This window comes from Limanda limanda, chromosome 3 (assembly GCF_963576545.1).
Source record: "Limanda limanda chromosome 3, fLimLim1.1, whole genome shotgun sequence".
Lineage (NCBI taxonomy): Eukaryota > Metazoa > Chordata > Actinopteri > Pleuronectiformes > Pleuronectidae > Limanda > Limanda limanda.
Genome location: NC_083638.1, coordinates 8,328,602 through 8,349,208, shown reverse-complemented (window position 1 = coordinate 8,349,208; position 20,607 = coordinate 8,328,602). Strand labels below are relative to the sequence as shown.

At 44.8% G+C, this 20,607-nt stretch overlaps 1 protein-coding gene across 2 annotated transcripts in view; it reads left to right on the top strand.

Moving 5' to 3' along the window:
- The first annotated feature begins 7,291 nt into the window (after positions 1 to 7,291).
- nav2a (neuron navigator 2a) overlaps positions 7,292 to 20,607 on the top strand; it is a 109,814-nt gene continuing 96,498 nt past the window's right edge. For both annotated transcript variants that reach the window (XM_061067861.1, XM_061067862.1), the window contains exon 1: positions 7,292 to 7,513. In XM_061067861.1, coding sequence (XP_060923844.1) covers positions 7,292 to 7,513 — 222 coding nt within the window. The remainder of the gene's footprint in view (positions 7,514 to 20,607) is intronic.

Here is a 20,607-nt window from a genome sequence, read left to right as displayed (position 1 = left end):
TTTAGATTCTGTGTGTAAATCTTTAACTTCTTGTGTCTCCTTGTTTGTTGATCAAAGTTCATCGTGGTGATGTTTCTGCTCCGCACAGATATCAGCTGTCAATCAAACACCGACCTTCCTTTATCACACATATTTAGTTCTCACTTTGTAAAGACAGAAATCTATAATTACACTGACATGAATGTGTTTGAAAGAACCCGAGCACCGAGCCGTGGGAGGCCCTGTTGTATTTCGAAGGATTTGCATTTCCATTTTGGGGCTTTTTCAGGGCGAAATTACTGTAACTTCGGTGTTCGAGGTTTCATCACACGGTGTGACCGTGGAGTGGCATCAAAGTTTGATTACACAACATCAAAACACAAGCTTCTGTATCTCAGACATATTTGGTACAACCGAGTCCAAACTAGACATGTCAGACAAGACTCGCAACCTTATGACATCTACAAAGAACTCATGACTGAAAATCACAGCGCCACCTGCTGGCTACAGGAAGTAAAGCGTTTATCCTTGCCGCAGTGCGCAAAACGCATGCAACGCAAAGACGTGCGCTAGGTCATCGATCGCTGTCTCTTCACCGATCGCTACAGACTTGAAATCGCCTGTGCTCGGGCCCGTTAGTGCTACAACGTAGCCCTAGTTTTGTTTGTTTTTTATTGCATTTTTTGAGTAAAAGTATATTAACATCAATCTGCTTTTATGCACAATTAACAAAATGTTCATAGAAAACACGTACCTCCCAGCAGTCCCCTTAAATTTGATCAATCTACACCAAGTTGAAGTCAAATTGTGTATTTTTTTTATTGATATCTTCACATTATTCCCTTTGAACTTGGTGAAAAAAGTAAAATAAAGAAAGTTCCTCAATCTGCCATTGTTTCCTGATCCGTACCAAAATAAAATATATTCTTTCTTGGTCCATTTCCTCTCCAAGTGTCGTGGAATCTTTGGAGTAGCTTTTGTGTAATTTTGCTCACAAACAAAACAAACAAACAAACAAACCGAACAGGCAGGTTATCCTGTTTGTGTCTCTCTGTGATTTTAAGAGACTCATTCAGATCCTGACTCTCCCTGATCCAGCTCGTCGCCGTGTCCTCGCCTCCGAGTGAAATCGACACATTCAATTTTTAATGAATGTGATGTTTGTGCGCTGGATTTCAATCCAGGTCAGTTACAGAACACAAACAATTCTCCTTCTCCATCTTTTTCTGTTCTCTCCCTCCCATCGGTGTTTTATTCGACCTCTCCTGATTTCATCTGCGTCTCTGCTCCTTCTCCCTCTCACTCCGTTTCTCTCTCTTAACCCGTGTCTGCCCTCGACCGTCTCCCTGTCCTGTCCCATTTTGAGAAAAGAAAGAAAAAACTAAGTGCTTTTGTGTCACAGCAGTTGGGGGGTAATTGCTATTTAAGCCTCCGGGCTCACATTACACCGCCTGGTTTATTGCAACTCTTTGTACATGATGCAATTTTTTAAATCTCACCCATATTGATTTTTCCTGTTAAGGAATAGACTCAAGTACAGTTGTATTTCCACCTTCTGCTCGGTTGGGGGCTGGTGTTTTGAATATTTAGGCCATTCCCAGTCGTCCCAGTGGGATGTTTTCTGAGCACTGGAGGCGTAAAGGAGGTCAAATCAGCTAATATTGACCCGTCGTCGTAAAATAATACATTTGGGGCATTTTGTAACGTCAGCGAGGCTCCGAGGCGCAATTTGTTTGCCCTCAGACATTCGGTGTCCTCTGCTTCACCCTCGTTCTTTCATAAAATATTAACTGCCGTCGCCTTTGTTGAGTAAGAGGAGCTGAAACACGGCTTCATGTCTGAAGGAGGTTGAAATAGAAAAGATTTCATGACGGGAAACGTCCGACATGACGTGTTCATGTGTGATTCTACCTCCAGTTACTGGGGATTAAATGAGCTGTTAAATCTCGATTAGTGATGGTTAATTATGCAGATTCCTGTTGGAAAAGAGTGAGGGGGGCCATTTATTTTGTTTCTGCTTTGCTTTATTCACATTGTCAGACAAACACAGACACACACACAGACACACACATACTGCAGGCATGTAGCCGCACTGACTTCTCCCCAGTTTCCTTATCTGTCACCTCAGCTTACTGCAGCGAGACGGTTGTTTGGGTGCTGCTGTCTCCTCTGTCTCGCTTTTACTCCATGTCTGACTCTGTGTGTGTGTCTGTGTGTGTGTGTGAGTGTGTATTGTTGTGTGCTTGAGTTTCCTCTTGGGTTTTTCCTCCTGTCCACGCCTCACGGGTTGTGTTGTTTTTTTGCTCATGTAGATCTGCAGGTGCTCTTCCATGTCCGTGTTCGGCAAAGACCACACTGAGATTTCAACCTTGAGAAAAGAACTTTGTTGGAAAGTGTTGAAGATTCAAAGGTTAATTGTGTTTTCATGTGTCGGCATGTTGCTGTGATGGTTTGGTAACATGCTCGAGAATAATCAGAATTGTGTTCGTGTGACTGTAACAAGCAAAGATGATTAATAATATGTCCCAGCTGCTAACACGGTGGAGGCATGGTTATAATAGACTATGAAGTAATTTTGTGTTTTTGTGTATTTTTTATGCCACTTTCTGATCTAATGGACTTTTTGAATTTGACTGAATGACTTGATAAGCTGAATATTATTTGCTGTGCTCGATGTGTGTGTGTGTGTGTGTGTGTGTGTGTGTGTGTGTTTGTGTGTGTGTGCACTCACAATGATGACCAGTCTAAGTGACTTTTGCTGACAGGAAAGTGACAGGAAGTCCCCCCCCGCTGCCCCAGAGACCCATTTAGATCACTCACACACATTCACCCACACACATGTGCCACAGCTGGAGCTGGGCATGAGCACAAACACACACAGCGGGATCCAAACCAACATACACACACACACACACACACACACTCACACACACTCTCTCTCTCATGTTTCCTGAGCAAACAGACCTCGTGTCTCCTCCTCCCACTCGTTCTCCGAGGCTGCTTTGTGTTGAATATGTAGTAGGTGTGTTGCTGTTGTCGTTTATTTGTGTGCGTTGGTCCTGACAGTGTGTGTTGTGTCACCCAGCGTCACTTGAGCCGTGCCAGAGCTCATGAACTCAGCTCCTCTGCCCCTGTGAACCAGCCTCACAGCGCTGCCACTGCTCATCACCTTACCTGCCTTGTATATACCTGTGTGTGTGTGTGTGTGTGTGGTTGTGTGTTTGTATGGAGATGTGTGCACGTCGAGTTGTAGATCCTGTCCTGTTGTGGTGGAAATGTCAGACCATTGCTCCAGTTTGCACAGCTCTTGTCAGCGAGCGCCCACTTGTTCTGGTCCGCTAACTCTGCTAATGAAAACCATCAGCAAAGGAATTAGGTGTGTGTTTGCGTGTGTGTGTGTGTGTGTGTGTGTGTGTGTGTGTGTGTGTGTGTCTGTGTGTGCAGTTTAATTCAATTTACGATGCATATATACTGACATCTGTCAGTAAAGCTGTTGGAAGGAGGTGGATCAAGTGTTTTAATACATATACGTTTTATTTAATTCTCATTTTGACCGATTGAGTTTGAAAAAAGAATCACCAATAATCGGCTAAACAATTTATGGAATATATACTTTTTCTCTAATCTAACAAGGTTTTGTGCATTCAGTTTAAACTCTCGGAGGCACAAATTGAAATGTGGAAGAACAATAACTCAGTGATGATATTTCAAATTTTTGAACTTTTTCCTCCCAGGCCCGGAGTAAACACAACACAATTTCCAATTTCCTGGTAGATTAATTTGTGATTTAGATTTTCAAGGCACAAAATGGAATAACTGCTGCGGTGGTGATTCTGTTTGTCATATTGTGCGACTCTGTGCAGTGTAGGGATTGTTCAGCTCTGTCCACTACCCACTCGTATATTAATAAATCGGTATGTCGGCGTCTCTGCTACTTCATATAATATCTGTTGACATTAATCTCCCTCCACAGAACTCAGAGCTCCACCCCCCCCACCCCCCCGCTTGCCTGGCCCACCCGATTGTTTGTTATCCGAAGATGAAATACAGTATAAACACACAGCAGAGAGAAGCAGTGGGTGTCCTACTTATTACTGTCAATACCGCACGTTTACAGCCAAAGCAGCTCTATTATTAGCCGGCTCTGGACTGTCTTCAGGTATCTTCAAACGCCCGAAAGCAGAAATCACACACGACAGGACGTTGTGTCTTTCTCCTCCGGTTGTGTGAAGTGCTGCGTTGTGATCTGTGCCGTTCACAGAGGGGAGCGAGGAAAATAATGACGGTTTCCCTTGTTATGCTGAGATCTGTGTGTTTGTTTTTCCCCATTTTCTAAATCACAGAGTGACGCGCGAGGTCACATGTCAGAGGTCAGGAGTGGATGTGTTCTCCTGCGTCCTGGTGTGTTTTTAGATGTCAGGATATGGGTGTGTGTTGTTTTTGTCGTGCTTTTCTCTCACTGTCAGTTACAAACGTTGTCAGTCGTTTGTTGACACGATGGAAAATCTGGGACCTGTAGTTAGTCGTCATCATCATCAGAGGAATATCCACAACTGTAAATAATAAGAATCAGAATGGTGATGCATAATCTGCTTGTGCTGTAGAAAAGATAAGATATGTAAGATAAGATAAGATAAGATAAGTTGTACCTTTACAAATGACACAGCAGCAAATGAACTTAGCAGCATGAGGGAGAGATAAAGAAATAGTCAAAATATGAATAACACATATAACATAATAATAGATAAATAAAGCCCCACAGGCATACCAGTTTTATTATGATCTAATCCTGACGTATTTTATTCAGTATTATGACAAATAATTGATGAATCTAAATTGTTTTAGAAAGCGTCTTCTGATCAATATAAACTCCAGGTTTTCTTTCTATTATATATTAAGATATCATATTTTCATTGACCTTGACCCCTGACTGATCACCTGGAGATACCCTCCAAACATTACACACACACACACACACACACACACACACACACACACACACACACACACACACACAAAATCATAATCAGATATTAGTATTTACATAATTTAGGATTAATGTAACAGGATTAAGATTAACATACTAAACACATCCACTCCTGGATTAATACGTTGCTCTTATAAAGTCCATGTTAGAAGTGTGTGTGTGTGTGTGTGTGCGTGTGTGTGTGTGTGTGTGTGTGTTTGTGTGTGTCACATCCATCTCTACTTACTTTAATCCCTGATTAGCTGCAGTATGAACTGAGATGATCTTTTCAATTTGAAGCAGAGAAACTTAGAAAGTGTTGGGCTCTAATTGAATGTCTTTACGTCCGTGCGTGTTTCTCTCTGATACGCGTAATGTCTGTGGATTCCAGTTGGTCTGGAATCAGTTAATATTTCTTCTTCTGACAATTTAAAGCATCAAACTCTTCAGAGTAAATAACGCGCTAGGAGGGTTTTCCACAGAGGTCATGGGTCATTGAGGTTGGTCTATTTGTTACAGGGGCTGCTCTTCTGCTTCAGGAAGCTGAGGATCATGGGTAATATCCACCGCTCAGTCAACACATTGATCGAATTTGTTTTCCTCCACATGAAATCCTCGTCATTGCTCTGATCCGGAGCCTTGCAGGATTTATCCCCACAAGCGGCTGTAGAGGCCGCTGTTGCTCAGATACACGCACATTGTGTTTCTTAAAATAAACATCATCTAATGAATCAGCTAATTTTAGTTTTGAATCAATAAATTAATCTTAAATGAGGATTCGGAGTTTGTTAAGCATGGCTTTGCAAGAAAGAACGACACTGAACGTGTGCTCGGTGTAAACGTTGTCGTCCCAAACAAGTTGAAGAAGTTAAAACTCCACCGACTCGTCAGATTCGCTGCCTGGTGCAGATTTGTCTTTAGGTTTTAAATGTGTCTCATTTCAGAGAGTTTACCGTGGACAAATCTTGATTTAAGTACAACTGGGAATTTGAATTCCTCAGTTAACTTGTGATGGAGGAGAAGAGGAGTACATGTAAATCCTGCTCTCCCCCCCCCTGTCTTTTATTATTTTTGGTTCTGCAGCATAATTTGAGCCGGTGCCTTGGCAGCGTTCACTGCGCCTGCTGGGAGCCGGGCGGATCGGACACGAGTCCACTAATTGGCCGTGCTCGTGTATAAAAAGGGTGAAGCTTTGTAAATCCGAGGAGGGAGGTGATATAGAGGAGAGAGAGATTCTATTAAAGCAACATTTCCACTGTCAGTACCTGTAATACTGTGTTTCCTGCAGGATTTAAAAGACTGACGCAGTGATTCGGTCAATCAGCAGGTTGATAGATTTAGAATCTGCCTTCTCTCCGGTCCCTGTGTCCTTTACTTCAATCCCTGGCTGTGAGGAATCTGAGCATTTTACCATCATGACATTCAAATGAACAAGTAAATACAATCATCGACCATTTTTTGGGGGAAATGGTGCATGAGATAAAACACCAGAGTGGGTATGACTGAATGAATTCATGGAGAGAGAGAGAGAGAGAGAGAGAGAGAGAGAGAGAGAGAGAGAGAGAGAGAGAGAGAGAGAGAGAGAGAGAGAGAGAGAGAGAGAGAGAGAGAGAGAGGCTGGAGGAGCATACTGAGTAGATGTGCTCAGCTCTCCTCCACATATGTCAGCCCTGATCTAAGCCACACCTGCTGCTAACCACGACTTAAAGAGAGAGAGGAGAGAGAGAGAGAGAGAGAGAGAGAGAGAGAGAGGCATCAGAGTGCAGCGTCTCTCCGGCTCCACAGTCACAAGCCGAGCAGTCGGTGAAGCGAACGGTCGCTGCTGCCTTTTCATTTTCCTCTCAGCTCCCCCCCCCTCTCTCTCCTCTCCTCTCCCCTCTCTCCTCGGAGCTCGGTCTCTCCTCCCTGTCCTCCTGAAGCGATGGTGTAATTAACAGGACTCAGTGGGGGGGAAGCCGCTCTGCTTCCTATAGGATCCTTCGGCCAATCGCTGACACTCGCTCTGTGCTGGGAAACGTGATGAAGGAACCGCTCGCTCGGCCATGAGGCAACTGGGGATTCCTCCGACTGGGAACTGGGATTTCTGATTTTCCTCTCCTGGACTTTGCTGAGTGGATTTTTCCCTCATTTCCATCTGGACATATATGTTTTTCGTAACATTGGGTGTCTGAAGCTACTTGGACTGAGTGAGCAGGTGGGACTGGTGGATTTTAAACCCCAGTGGGGGGGGGCAGGGGTGTCTCAGCTCACACCCCTGCTGAGGTCCAGCACCCACAGATTCCTCCCGCTCACTTCAATCAGGTGCCAGATCAGGTGCATGTGTCAATCTGGTCAGCTGAGGAGAAGATGCCAGCCATCCTGGTGGCCTCCAAGATGAAGTCAGGACTCCCCAAACCCAAACCGGTGCACAGCGCCCGGCCCATTCCCCAGCAGACCCCCAGCAGGCCGTCGGCTCTCTCTCTGCCTCCGGCGCCCGTCAAGAGCCACATCCCGTCGCTGGGCCAGCAGGTGGTCTCAGGACCCCCGAGGAGCAAGGCTGCAGGGTCCGAGGCTGGAGAGAACACTCAGGTACACGGTCGGGTGGTGGGATCAGGGCCGAGGGTTCTTCTGACCCCCTGTAGGAGCTGTGAGAGGAGGTCAACATGTACAAATTAAATGATTAAATGAGGTTTAATATGTGGTCGAGTTGGAGAGATAACTGGGAACACTTTTAATACTTTGAGAGCAGAACTTTCAGATTTATAGATCAATCATTATCATCGTTATATATTTGAAGACCAATGTCGTCTGTATGAATATGAGAATGAAAGAACAAGGAAATGTTTTGGACAATCTGAAGTGGTACATAGCTGTTAATATTGAGGTGATATAATATATAGTAATTGTAGATTTTCAATCGTGAATACTGAAGTCTGTAAATACACACTTAAATATATTTCCCATATTATAACACTCATTCTTGCCAGAAGTGCCTTTTGAGTACTTAATGCTTTATGTACTAATTTATTTTGGTCCAATATGGTCCAGGTGTTGTTTGAATGACTCCCTGACGGACAGGAGTGAGATCAAAAAGGGAAAATCAATGTTTGCGTGTTTGAAAAGTCCTGTTATCTTCTCACATTGTGCCGGTCGGGGGGGGTCTGTTCCTCGTCAGCTGCCGTAGCGGCTCCTTGACGGATGTTTTGTGTTTTTAAAAATCAACACACAGATTTTCAGTATCACTCTCTCTGGCTCAGCTCATCATAACAGGAGCACGACGCCAACATTCGGCGAGTTGCTGGACGGAGCCGGCTGAGTCTCGCCAGCGGAGCCGCAGATCACGCTGCCTTGTGTTGCTGTGTTTGTGAAATATTGGCGGCGCTTAGCAACCCCACGCAAACGGCTGCAGCGGCAAGAGGGATCGTTTTAACGCCATGTAAGGCAGCGAGGTGAAGGAGGTGCCTCTGTCTGTGTCTGTGTGTGTCTGTGTGTGTGTTGGCAGTCTGTCTTCTACAGTAAGCGTGACTCAGAGCCATCGAGGCGTTGTGTGGATGATGAATGTGAGTGCGGCGCTGTGGCGATGGCGTGAGGAGGAGATGAGGGAGGCCGGCGGCGGCGGCCGAGGCACGAGTCCACTGCTGGTGTCGTGTGTTTTAGTGGCTAATCACGTTTTCTCACTGACCTAGTTTCCGTGACTTTCTCTGTCTCTCTCTCTCTCTCCTCTCTGTCCCCCTTTTCTCTCCCCCTCTCCATCCCTGTGGTGCTGATGAAGCAGCCGCAGTCCCCCTCGGCTGCGTTGACCTCTGACCTTCCTGGGCAGACGCAGCGATGTGGACATTACAGTCACGTGCTCAAATGCACCAGAGTGTGTGTGTACGTGTGTGTTGTAGCGTTTAACGATAAGACTCTTGTTTGTTTCTACTGTCAAAGCAAATGACGTTTTTCAATCTGCAAAATGTCAAGTCAGCTCATTTTTATTTATTTGATAACTGCTTAAAAACTTAATATAGGATTATGTAAATTTCTAAAACTGTCAGCATCAAGCTGTTGAACTATTCAGTGGTGCACCAATGACAAAAAGTATTTTGAAACATTATTTAGACTCCCTCTTATAATCACAGTTTCTTATCCACTTGATGATAAAGACAGAGTTTAGCTTATTTAACTTAAACCAGATTTCACACACTCATAGTTAACAGTTGTCTCAATGTGCCTGATTCATCAAGATCCGTGAATTATTCTTTGGAAAATCAAACCTCCAAATAAATGCTCTGTCTCTCAATGTTAAAGAAAGTGGAGGCGGTAAAAAACCAAGCAAGAATAGAAGGAAGTGAAGATATATAACAATTAGAATATGAAGACATCAGGCTCAGTACAGGCTGGAATAACTATGGACTGTATAATGCATTTCTTCATATTGGAAAACAAATATGAAGACAGATTCTCTAATAGTCCAGGAATAGATATATATCTCTTAATAAAACCAGGCTCAGTTCTATTGTCCTCATTTCTCTGCCTGGACCGAAGGAGCCGGAGGAATTGAGGCTGAGGAGCAGAATCGCTGGCGTGGACTCGACGCTGCATCACTGCCGGTCCAAGTCTCTGTGGAGTTTATGCAGAGGCACCAGTGGAAACTCAGCGTGAACCCAATCAGCTCCGAGGGCAGCGTGAGATGAGCTGAGACCCTCTGGAGACACGGAGGCTGAAGGGGGGGGTGTGGTTCTGTTTCTGGTGGTTTCTTATCAGAGGGCGGACGACTGAGGAGACACAATCACAGAAACTCTCACCTGGAGAAAGTCCTGTCACCGAATAGAATCTAATGTCAAAGGGTTGATCTCACCTCCCACTGCAGCTAATGGATCTCAGTCCTGTACAGTCACAACAAGAAAAACTTCACCTCCTGCTTTGTGTGTTTCTGCCGCCGCCATCCTTTACTTGTGAGAGAATCAAGGCCAAAACTAAAGGAACACAACTCTTAATTGAGAAGAATCACAAAATGTGCAGCAGACAAGCCAGGGTCTTATTGGAAAATTGAAACTTCTAAACATCTGAATGCAAACTGAGTGAATGTTCTTGAGGATCAGAGGAGTCACAGCCGAGTGCAGCCGAGGCAGCGAACGCACAAACATGTTGTGTACACCTGTAAAATACAGTTAATCCATAATGCAACGAGAGCAGCAGGAGGCTGAGAGAGATGTTCAGACTGTGTTTGTGTGTGTGTGTGTGTGTGTGTGTGTGTGTGTGTGTGTGTGTGTGTGTGTGTGTGTGTGTGTGTGTGTGTGTGAAAGAGAGAGAGAGTGACAAGTCTGGCACAATCTGCCGAATTCTGATGTGAAGGTGATGGTGGCGGGAAATGTGTGAATGGTATTTGATGCTGACTTCTGTGTGTGTGAGAGAGAGAGAGAGAGAGAGAGAGAGAGAGAGAGAGAGAGTGTGTGTGTGTGTGTGTGTGGTAATGTGTGTGTGTGTGTGTGTGTTTATGTGTGTGTGTGTGTGTGTGTGTGTGTGTGTGTGTGTGTGTGTGTGTGTTCTATCTCCTACGGATAGCGAAGCTCTGCAAACATTCTTTGCTGCCCTCTCGTGGCTGGTTCTTGCCCTACACCTGTTTCCATTCACAAACACTGTACTCAGAGATTTTGTGCGTGTGTGTGTGTGTGTGTATGTGTGTGTCTGTTTGTGTGTGTGTGTGTGTGTGTTTGCATGTGTGAGTGTGCATGTGTGTGAGTGAATAAGTCATTCAAGGCCGCCGTCTTTGCCGCGCTATTCATCTTTAATACTTCTCTGTTATGCCTGACCAACCTCTCTCTCTCTCTCTTGCTCCCTCTCTCTCTTGCTCTCTCTCTCTCTCTCTCTCTCTCTCTCTCTCTCTCTCTCTCTCTCTCTCTCTCTCTCTCTCTCTCTCTCTCTCTCTCTCTCTCTCTCTCGCTCTCTCTCTCATCCCCTCTTTACCATCCAAGTGTTCAGAGTTGCCAGCTCATTATTTTCCGCAGCCAGAGCTTTGAAACTGAATGCGTTCACACCCAGAAACGTCTGATTCTGCAACGTTCCCAGCAGGAGGCCGTGAAATATAAATTCTGATGCTTTGTGCATGTACCGTTATTAGTCATCACGTGGAACACACACGCACACATACACACACACACCTTCACACACACACACAGTCACTAATGGCTGCAGAGCCACAGAGAGACATTTGTCCGTGTGCCGGTGAGATAAGCGGCTCTTATCTTAATAAGCATCTTTCTGGATAAAGGCTTAAGTCCGACTCGGTGTAAGACTCACTTTATTAAACTCATTATGAAATCTCATTAGTGCCTGGAGCTGAATTACAATCTCATATAGAAACACAGTGGGAGCAGTGAAGAGGTCTTCAGGCTCCTCGGGTTATATTTACAGTGACGAATTAAATAAACCACCAATCTACAATTTAGACTGACCCCCCCCCCACCTCCTCCATCCATCCAGGACAGATGAGCTCAGTCTGGATATTAAACCGTCACTGTCACATCATCACTGTGTGAGAGACGCATCAGTGATGTTGAGCTCCATTAATTCTCCGAGATGTGTAATTGCCCAAGATTATGAGTTTCCCCCTAATTTGAATTATTTAAATTGGGTGTAATTTTATTCCGGGGATTTTGTTTTGACCGAGAACTACGAGTGTGAACTAATTTGATTAATATGGATTCACAGCTAATTAAATGTCCCTTAATGGCAAAGTATTGATCCATGGAGGTGAGAGATGAGACTCAGAATGATAAACAAGTTTCCAAGCAGGAAAATTGGGAACAAGATCTTCTTTCATTCATGTATAGTTGAAACTCTTAATTCACATGTTTCCTCTAATATTGAATATATATGAACATTTAAGCTTCTAACCGTCACTAATTTCATTATACATCGATATCATGATGAGTTGATTAGATCAGTTGACTTGATTATTACTTATTATCATCTTAACATGATAAATCCTTTTATAATTGGATTAATTGATTAATACTTGTGTTCTATACTATGCTGGTTGTTTCCTTACGGATTAGGAGTCTCTGTTTCTGCTCCTCCAGACTAAAACGCAGCGCTGCGGTTTTCAAACTAAAACGAGACCTGCAGCGTTTCCAACTTCTCCGATTTTTTGGCTCTAAAACGCCAGAATACAGTGGACACCAGGCAAATCTGTAGGAATCTGAAGGAATCTGTAGGATGCAGTCTCTCTTAAATAGAACCAGCTATTTGAAGGCGTCCTTTTGTATCCCGGGGTCCTGCAGTGGGTTGATAATGAAACTAATCTTTAGCTTCCAGACCTCATGCTGTCCCACAATGATCCATGAGGATGTTTCAAGCCTGTTAAAACATCTATATGCCATTAGTAATAATGCAGAAAACAAATATTGGCCATCTTGAGTCTGAAGATGTCAGATTTAATATGAGAGGTTTCCTTTCGCTTCCTCCTCAGCTTCCTGTGAAAGACAATCGTGACTTTTATTTTATGGCTTCTCCATTCAGCCCCGGTCGGGTGAAGACCCAGCCCAGCAGGTGAGAGTGGAAGCTCCGTCCTGCTGCATTGGGTTGCTAATGCGCTCCTGCCCACCCGCAGCAGCACAGATTGGGTGGGAGGGATGCGTGACTATATTGCTTCTCCTTTTTTAAAATCACCATAACAAAGGGGCCACACACAGACATATGTCTCCTCAGGAGGTGCTGTGAGTTAAAGACAGATTTAATGGACGTTTCAGAGATTCATTGTGGGAGAGTTCATTGTTGAGGTGGACGGAGGAAGGTTTTAACAGACTGACAGAGTTCAGGACAAAGAGCGCAGGACAAAAGCTGGTGTCTTGTTAGGCCTGTGAGGGCTTCACCTCCCGAGCTTCATCACTTTGTGGTCGCGTTGATCGTCTTCCAACATCGGACACGTCGTCAGAAAGTGTCCAAAAGTCAGCGGGTTGCCTGGGTTCCTGTGGGTTTGGAGATAAGACACCTTCATCCGGCAGTGACCACACACACGTGATCCTATCAGCGTCGGGCAGGAGGGAGCTGCTGTCGATCAGAGAGACAACACAACGTTGTTTCCTCCTCTCAGGGAACAAAGATGGTTGTCCTGTAGGAGCCAGCTGAGATACGAGCTGAGGCTTCACACAGATCAGGAGATAGAGTCAGGCATCTTCTATCTGAGCTGTTAGAGGCAGGTTCTCCATCAACACCTGAGCAGCTCTTCAGCAGGAAAACACTCATTAGAAAGAGTTTGGTGCAGCTTTTCCTATCTTAAAATATAGATATATTACATGTACATTTCAGATTAACTGTTATCTTATAATCATGAAATTTATCTCCTAGAATCAGAATCAGAATCAGAATGTATTTATTGCCAAGTAGGTATACACCTACCTGGAATTTGCTCTGGTTATTGGTGCATACAATGAACATAGAAACATAAAAACACAATAAATACACCACACATAAGAAAGCAATAATAATAATAAAAAACAATACATATATTTGTATATATATATATATGATATATATAATGAACAACTGTAGTGTGACTTTGGGGAGGAATGAGAGAAAATGTCTATTTGACTGAATTTAACTGTTGAGGGTGATTTCTGTTGTTTTTCTTTTTTAATTCTAAAAAAATTTGATTTAAAAAATGTTGGGTCTGAAAACATACCGTGTGAAAAGAAGGTCAGGGAATGGACGGATTGAATGTTCAAGGGGGAAAACAATCAACTTACGTTTTCCTGAGCTTGCGCGTGTTCTTTCTTAGATCAGATGTTTTAAAAAATCATATATCCATATTTTAAAAGCCCTGAAACTGCTTTGAGAAGTAAATCTTTGTCATACTCGATTTATAAGAGTTTTGATGGGTTTTCATGGTGATCTTCCCTCTAATGAACCCTTCAGCTTCAAGCCTTGTTAGGAACATGTCTGATCACATGGAGCAGTTGGCTCCATTAGTTATGACCTCATCTCCGTCTCATGTGTCTCGATCAGATTCCACTTCCTGTGCAGTTGTCCCCTCGCCTTCCTGTGTGAGCTCATGGCTGAGGATATAACCATATTAATTCAGTCTGGGCATCTGCCTCTCCTGAGTCAACATCCCTCCATTGATCCACCCCCCCCCCTCCGTCCCCCCCGAAGGTTTCTCTCCTTCTCCACTTTCCCCGCGGTGGATGTCACAGTGAACCCGTTGGCGTGGACAAACAGGCCAGTGAGAGCGGCGCCCCCTGGGACGCCGGCGCGGCAGAGGCGGTTGGACTAACGCAATCAGCTCCATCTCAGTCTGGAGACAGGAGGTGGTGTGGAGAAAGGAGAGAGGCCGTGAGGTAGAGGTCGGCGAGGGCTGGAGTCGCCCGACCCCCCAGAGGCTCGTGCCCGGGGTCACACTCAGGGCCCAGAGGCAGGTTGGACAACCTCATGAGGATGAGAGAGATGATGGTGTTTTCACAAATCCGAATAAGGAAGTCTATCACCTCCAGTGCTTTATTATCAACAGCTACACCTCCTTATTCCTGCAATTTTCTTCACAAAAAACTTGTGTATTCATGAAACTGCTGATCTGTGACAACAAAAAACAACCCGAGTCCTGTAGACCTGAGTCCTGCAGACCTGGGTAGACATGAGTCCTGTAGACCTGAGTCCTGTAGACATGGGTCCTGTAGACCTGAGTTCTGTAGACCTGAGTCCTGTAGACCTGAGTCCTGTAGACATGAGTCCTGTAGACCTGAGTTCTGTAGATCTGAGTCCTGTAGACCTGAGTCCTGTAGATCTGAGTCATGTAGACCTGAGTCCTGCAGACCTGGGTAGACCTGAGTCCTGCAGACCTGGGTAGACATGAGTCCTGTAGACCTGAGTCCTGTAGACATGAGTCCTGTAGACCTGAGTTCTGTAGATCTGAGTCCTGTAGACCTGAGTCCTGTAGACATGAGTCCTGTAGACCTGAGTCCTGCAGATCTGAGTCCTGTAGATCTGAGTCCTGTAGTTCTGAGTCCTGTAGACTTGAGTCCTGTAGATCTGAGTCCTGTAGACCTGAGTCCTGCAGATCTGAGTCTTGTAGATCTGAGTCCTGTAGACCTGAGTCCTGTAGACCTGAGTCCTGTAGACTTGAGTCCTGTAGACCTGAGTTCTGTAGATCTGAGTCCTGTAGGCCTGAGTCCTGTAGACCTGAGTCCTGCAGATCTGAGTTCTGTAGACCTGAGTCCTGTAGACCTGAGTTCTGTAGACCTGAGTCCTGCAGATCTGAGTCCTGTAGACCTGAGTCCTGTAGACCTGAGTTCTGTAGATCTGAGTCCTGTAGACCTGAGTCCTGTAGACCTGAGTTCTGTAGATCTGAGTCCTGTAGACATGAGTCCTGTAGACCTGAGTCCTGTAGACCTGAGTCCTGTAGATCTAACACACACACACAGCATTATATTTCATCTCAACTCATATTTCACCAATTTGAGAAGGATTGAGGATGGAAAACCTTTCAATAAGACTTATTAATTTTATTTTAAATATGTTAATGCAAACAGTTATGGATGTACAGATTCTGTTTTCACTATATCATCAACGTAATGTTTAAGGTTTTCTTTTACTTTGCAAAGCTCAAAGTTACAAACAGCACGTGTTCCATCTCCGCTGAGTCTGGAAACAGGAGGACGTATTCCAGACTCCGTGTGTCCTGGTTGTCCTCAGCGTGGTGGTCTCAGCTGGTAGCCGTGGTAACCAGGCCCAGATGGCGTCCTGGACTCAGAGTGGTCCAATCAGGTTTCTAATTAGATACCAGATAACGTTAATGACGTTTCCTTTGCTCTCTGCAGGTTGAGTTCAACATTATGTTGAAAGCAAATAACAGAGACGACCAGAGATGAAATGAACCTTTTAGCCTTAAACCTAATGAAATTATGATTCATGTCAAACGATAAATTAAAAATGATAATGTTTAAAGTGCTTGCTGTAGAGATAAATTGAGGGTGGTTGGATATTATCAGAAAAAAACAGATTACAGATTAGCAACATCACAAATATCGCGTCACACCAACTTGTCTTGAACAAAGTGGCTGCTTGAAAACTATGAATAATAAAATTTGTTTGAATCTTTCTTTGCTGTATCCATGTGCACGGCTCATTGTGGTGAACCATGAAAAGCTGCATCTGTCCCGCGGTTAAAGACGCTTTCCGTCCTCTGCAGCTGAAGATTGGATCCGTCCAGATGTCTGTCAAAGACTTTACTAATATATGAACTTTCATATTATCTGATGATTGCATTTTAACCACAGAGCCTCTGAAATTAAACATTTTAATGAACTCTCATTCGTCATGCTGTCGTTTAAAAAACCTGAATTTTACACATGACATCTTTAATGCTAAATAATTCTCTTTTAAAAAGTAAGTTATACTTGTACTGTTGGACCATTTTAAATGAATGTAAGTGTGTGATATAAAAGAGAAGAAGTCCATAAAAAGACAGATCAATTCCCCATTACCCACAGTGCACTGCAGTCCCCTGTCCAATTCCTTTTGTGAGAGTCCATATGTCCCTCGCCCCTCCCACCTCACCTTCACCCACAATGCAACAGCACGGCAGCAGAGCAACCCCTCACCCCCCATCACCCCCCAATCTTCCCTCCCTACCCTCCAGAGCTTGGAGGTGTGGGTCCCCCCAAAACAAAGGACCCTCCAGAGCAGGGTTGCCCCCCCCCCATTGTCCCGGACACACTGAGGTTTATCTGGGGCTGTGAAAGGAGCCACACTCAGCCCCATTCACCACCACTGCACTTAATGAGCCTGTTCTAAAACTGTTAAACACGAGACTCTAAATGCTCTCAGAGCCACAGTGTCATTAAATCAATGCTGGTTAGGAGCAATGGGGGACGGAGGGTTCACTGGTGGGACTGGGATTCAGATTGTTGATACAAATACAGTATAGGATAATTCAATTTAATCTTTACTCCAGTCAGAGCTCTCTTCACAAACTAATATTCCAGGGCCTTTGCTGTCAGAATCAGAATAGTGGACTAGTTATGAATCAGTTATAATAATCAATTGCTATTGGAATCAGATCAGCAACATCCTTTGTTTTTTTTTCGTTGCTTCTAAAACATTTTTATTTTAAACCATTTGCATTGGGAAGCTTTGATCTGTGTTGTGTGTAACTTCATTTAAATCTTCCTTTTTGTTGCTGATTCTCTTTATCTCGTTTACATTTTCATTGTTTCTTCAGCTTAAGCACTTTGTCGCTTTTATTTTTTAGATTATTAGATACGAATTATAGTAAAAAATATATAACTTTGTAATGGTAACCAGCTAAAAACAAAATCTATGTAGACTTTTATCAGATCCTGGTCATTTGTGCCCTAGAAACCTGATTTATGGACAAAACTACAGATCAGTGTTGTTCCAATTAACCTCAGTGATACTTTAAATGTGCTTATTAGCAGATGTTAAACTGCTAAACTGTCACGCTTTAAAATGATCTACATGAGATATATCTCAGCTGCATTATGAGTGTGATGAGTATTTTTACTTGTCTGTTTGGTTTCCCTCTTTGTGCGTCGCAGCAAATCGTTGCACTGCAGCTGAACACATTGCTCACTGTGCATTTCAGCTGCAGATGTCAGTTATTTCTGTTTTACACAAACTGGAAACATAAAAATGTGTAATAAAGCTGAGGCAGACCAGCTGTGAGCTTCCTCTCTGTAGTATTTTAGTATTTGGCAGCAGGGAAGCAAAACTAACTTTTATTTCTCCCAGGTTGTTAGTTTATATTGTCGACATGTTCTCGGTGTTATTGTTGTTTCGTGAAGCTTCAAGCTTTTTTTTTGTTTAGCCTCCTGGATGCGATCATCCCCCCCTCCTTCCCTCCTTTCTTTGTGGGAACTCTCTGTAAATCTTGGGCTTTTCCCAAAATTCAAATTCAGCTTGTAATTTGTGGTCGTTGGTGGTGTGTGTGTGTGTGTGTGTGTGTGTGTGTGTGTGTGTGTGTGTGTGTGTGTGTGTGTGTGTGTATGCGTGTGTGTGTGTGTTGGAAGGAGCTCAAACGGAGGACATCCTGTGCAGTGGACTCTCCTACACACACACTCACACATATATAAATGCTGAGGTTGCGAACCCACTACACACGCACACTGACACACACACACACACACACAGATAAATACAGATGTGCAGCTGCTGATGTGGGTGACGGCGGATCAGAGGCCTGACCGTCAGGCTCTGGTTTTGGGGGGGGAAATAAAACAGGTCTTTTTTGAACAGGCAGCAGAGGAGTCGGTTAGAGGAAATAATAAACAGAAAAGAGAAACGCTCTGTGCTGAGTTCTCTGAGGTTTTGGCCTCTCGCTCGTCTGTTATCAAGGCTGCACTTATCCTCCCTTTCTTCTCCTTTTTCCTCACTTTTTCATCATGAAGGGGGGGCGGAGGTAAACCATCGGGGGAGGGGTGGAAGGAGGTGAAGAGGTCTCTCCTTCTCTTTCTCTTTCTCTCTCCTCCCCACATGACCCGTGGTCCATTGAAGAGCGATAGCACAATGTGTTGCCGTGGGCGAGGGAGGGAGGGAGAGGGAGGGAGGGAGGGAGGGGGGGCTCTTCTCCTCCTCCTCGGGGCGTTTGGTTTGGCTGCCCCCCCCGAGCGGCAGCAGAGGTTTGCGGAGCTCCTCTCTCTCGTCTGCGTTTGTGTTTCCCTCCTCCGTGGTCCACAGTGGGAGGAGAGAAGCTGAGCTCCCCCCCCACCCACCCCCACCCCCCCATCAGACTCTCAGAGACCTGCTGGGGCTCGAGCAAGCAGCAGCTCAGGATCTGCGTGCTGCACTGATCCAGGGTTTCTCTCCAAACCTGCTGCTGCCTCCTTGAATTCTTCTCTTTTTTCCTGTGATTTTCTGGATTGTGGTGCAGCCTCTCTTGGGTCCAGTTGGGTCCAGTTGGGTCCAGTTGGGTCCAGTTGGGTGCAGTTGGGTCCAGTTGGGTCCAGTTGGGTGCAGTTGGGTCCAGTTGGGTCCAGTTGGGTCCGGTTGGGTCCAGTTGGGTCCGGTTGGGTCCAGTTGGGTCCGGTTGGGTCTAGTTGGGTCCAGTTGGGTCCAGTTGTGTCTGGTTGGGTCTGGTTGGGTCCAGTTGGGTCCAGTTGGGTCCAGTTGGGACCAGTTGAATGCAGACTGGGCTCTGATGGCTGGATCTCCTCCTCAATGGGAGGCAGGTGTCTCTGAGGAAGGAAGCTTCAGGAAGTAGCATGAGCTTGATGCTGTGCCGCTGGGAGCAGAACAACTACAACATGAAACTGGTAGGTTGAAAACTTCCCGGGTCATTAGAGGCCAAACATCAGGTTCAAATCTTCTTATTGCTTTTCGGTTATTTCAATAAGTAACAATAAGTCTTTCGTGAATCCTTTCGTCAATTCAGTGTTGACATCTTCATGCTGCTCCTCTCTGCTGACGCTGCAGCTTCAGGACACGACTCTATTATATCATCTGGTTCCCACTGTGTGTTTGTGTATCAGTAGAAAATGCTTGTCTCATCAGCCCGAAGCTTCACAGTAGCTGCGGTGTTAGATTCCACGCACGCATCGGATTAGTGGCGCTCGTTTTACAATCGCTGCTGAAGACGTGATTCCTGGTTTCCTCCCCACCTGAGCTTTACTTTCATGTCTGCATGGGAAGTTAAGAGAGGCTGAGCCAGGACAACAATGTGTGTGTGTGTTTGTGTGTGTGTGTGTGTGTTCCCCTTTCAAACCTTTGTAAGAAAAGGACATTTTGCTTTAATGCTGTGCTGCAAAGATGGTAAACATCCAGCAGGACCTGGGACCCTGTGATAAGGACGGAGCCCAGAGGTCATGTGGTGCAAACAAATGAGGAAACAGATCTTTGTGCGCGATGAAAGTACCAAGCAATAGATTTAATAAAAGTCATTTTGTATAATTTGCACCCTGTTGAGTTTACACATAACACAGGAGGCGATAGGAACTCTCTCTCTCTTTTTCTTTCTTTCTTTCTTTCTTTCTTTCTTCCTGTGTTTTCCCTGTGTCCCTCTCTTTCTCCGGGTCGTGGGTCTTATCAGGATCTGCTGTGAGCACAGAGAGGAAGGGGAGATGGAGGCAGAGGAGGTTATTACCAGTCTAGAGATGAGCCGATAAGAAGGCTAGTTTAATTACACACCGCTAACCTCCACACGGCGAGACTGACGGGAGGCCGCCGGGCCACAGGGTCAGCGTGTGTGTGTGTGTGTGTCTGTGTGTATGTGTGTGAGTGAGAGAAATAGAGAGAGAGAGGAAAAATCACAAAGGGATTGCAGGCATGCACACTTGAAAACGTGCACACGCTCCTAGAAATTAACACGACCTTCCTTTTTATTATGACGTGTCGTCGATTGTCCTCTCTCTTCTAATTCAGATCTATTGATCCTGTGATTGTCCCGGTCCTCGTGTCAACACATGACCTGGGCAGCAGGAATCAAGATGCTTGATTCATGAGGTTAATCCTGTTCAGAGACATGCCACAGCACACAGGGAAGAAAGAGGAGTGAATGGACCTGGAATTGATTTTAGTTGAGGCTCATACTCTCGTCATGTGTTGTGATTTGGCTCTAAGTCTCTGTTGCTCTGTAGCTTTTCGGTGGTTTTCAGGGATTAACTCTGGAAAAGGTCTGGAAATTTGAATGAAGTGTCCCTCTCTCATTCTGAGATATTAGTATTCCTCGTGATTAGCGTCTGTTGCGTGAT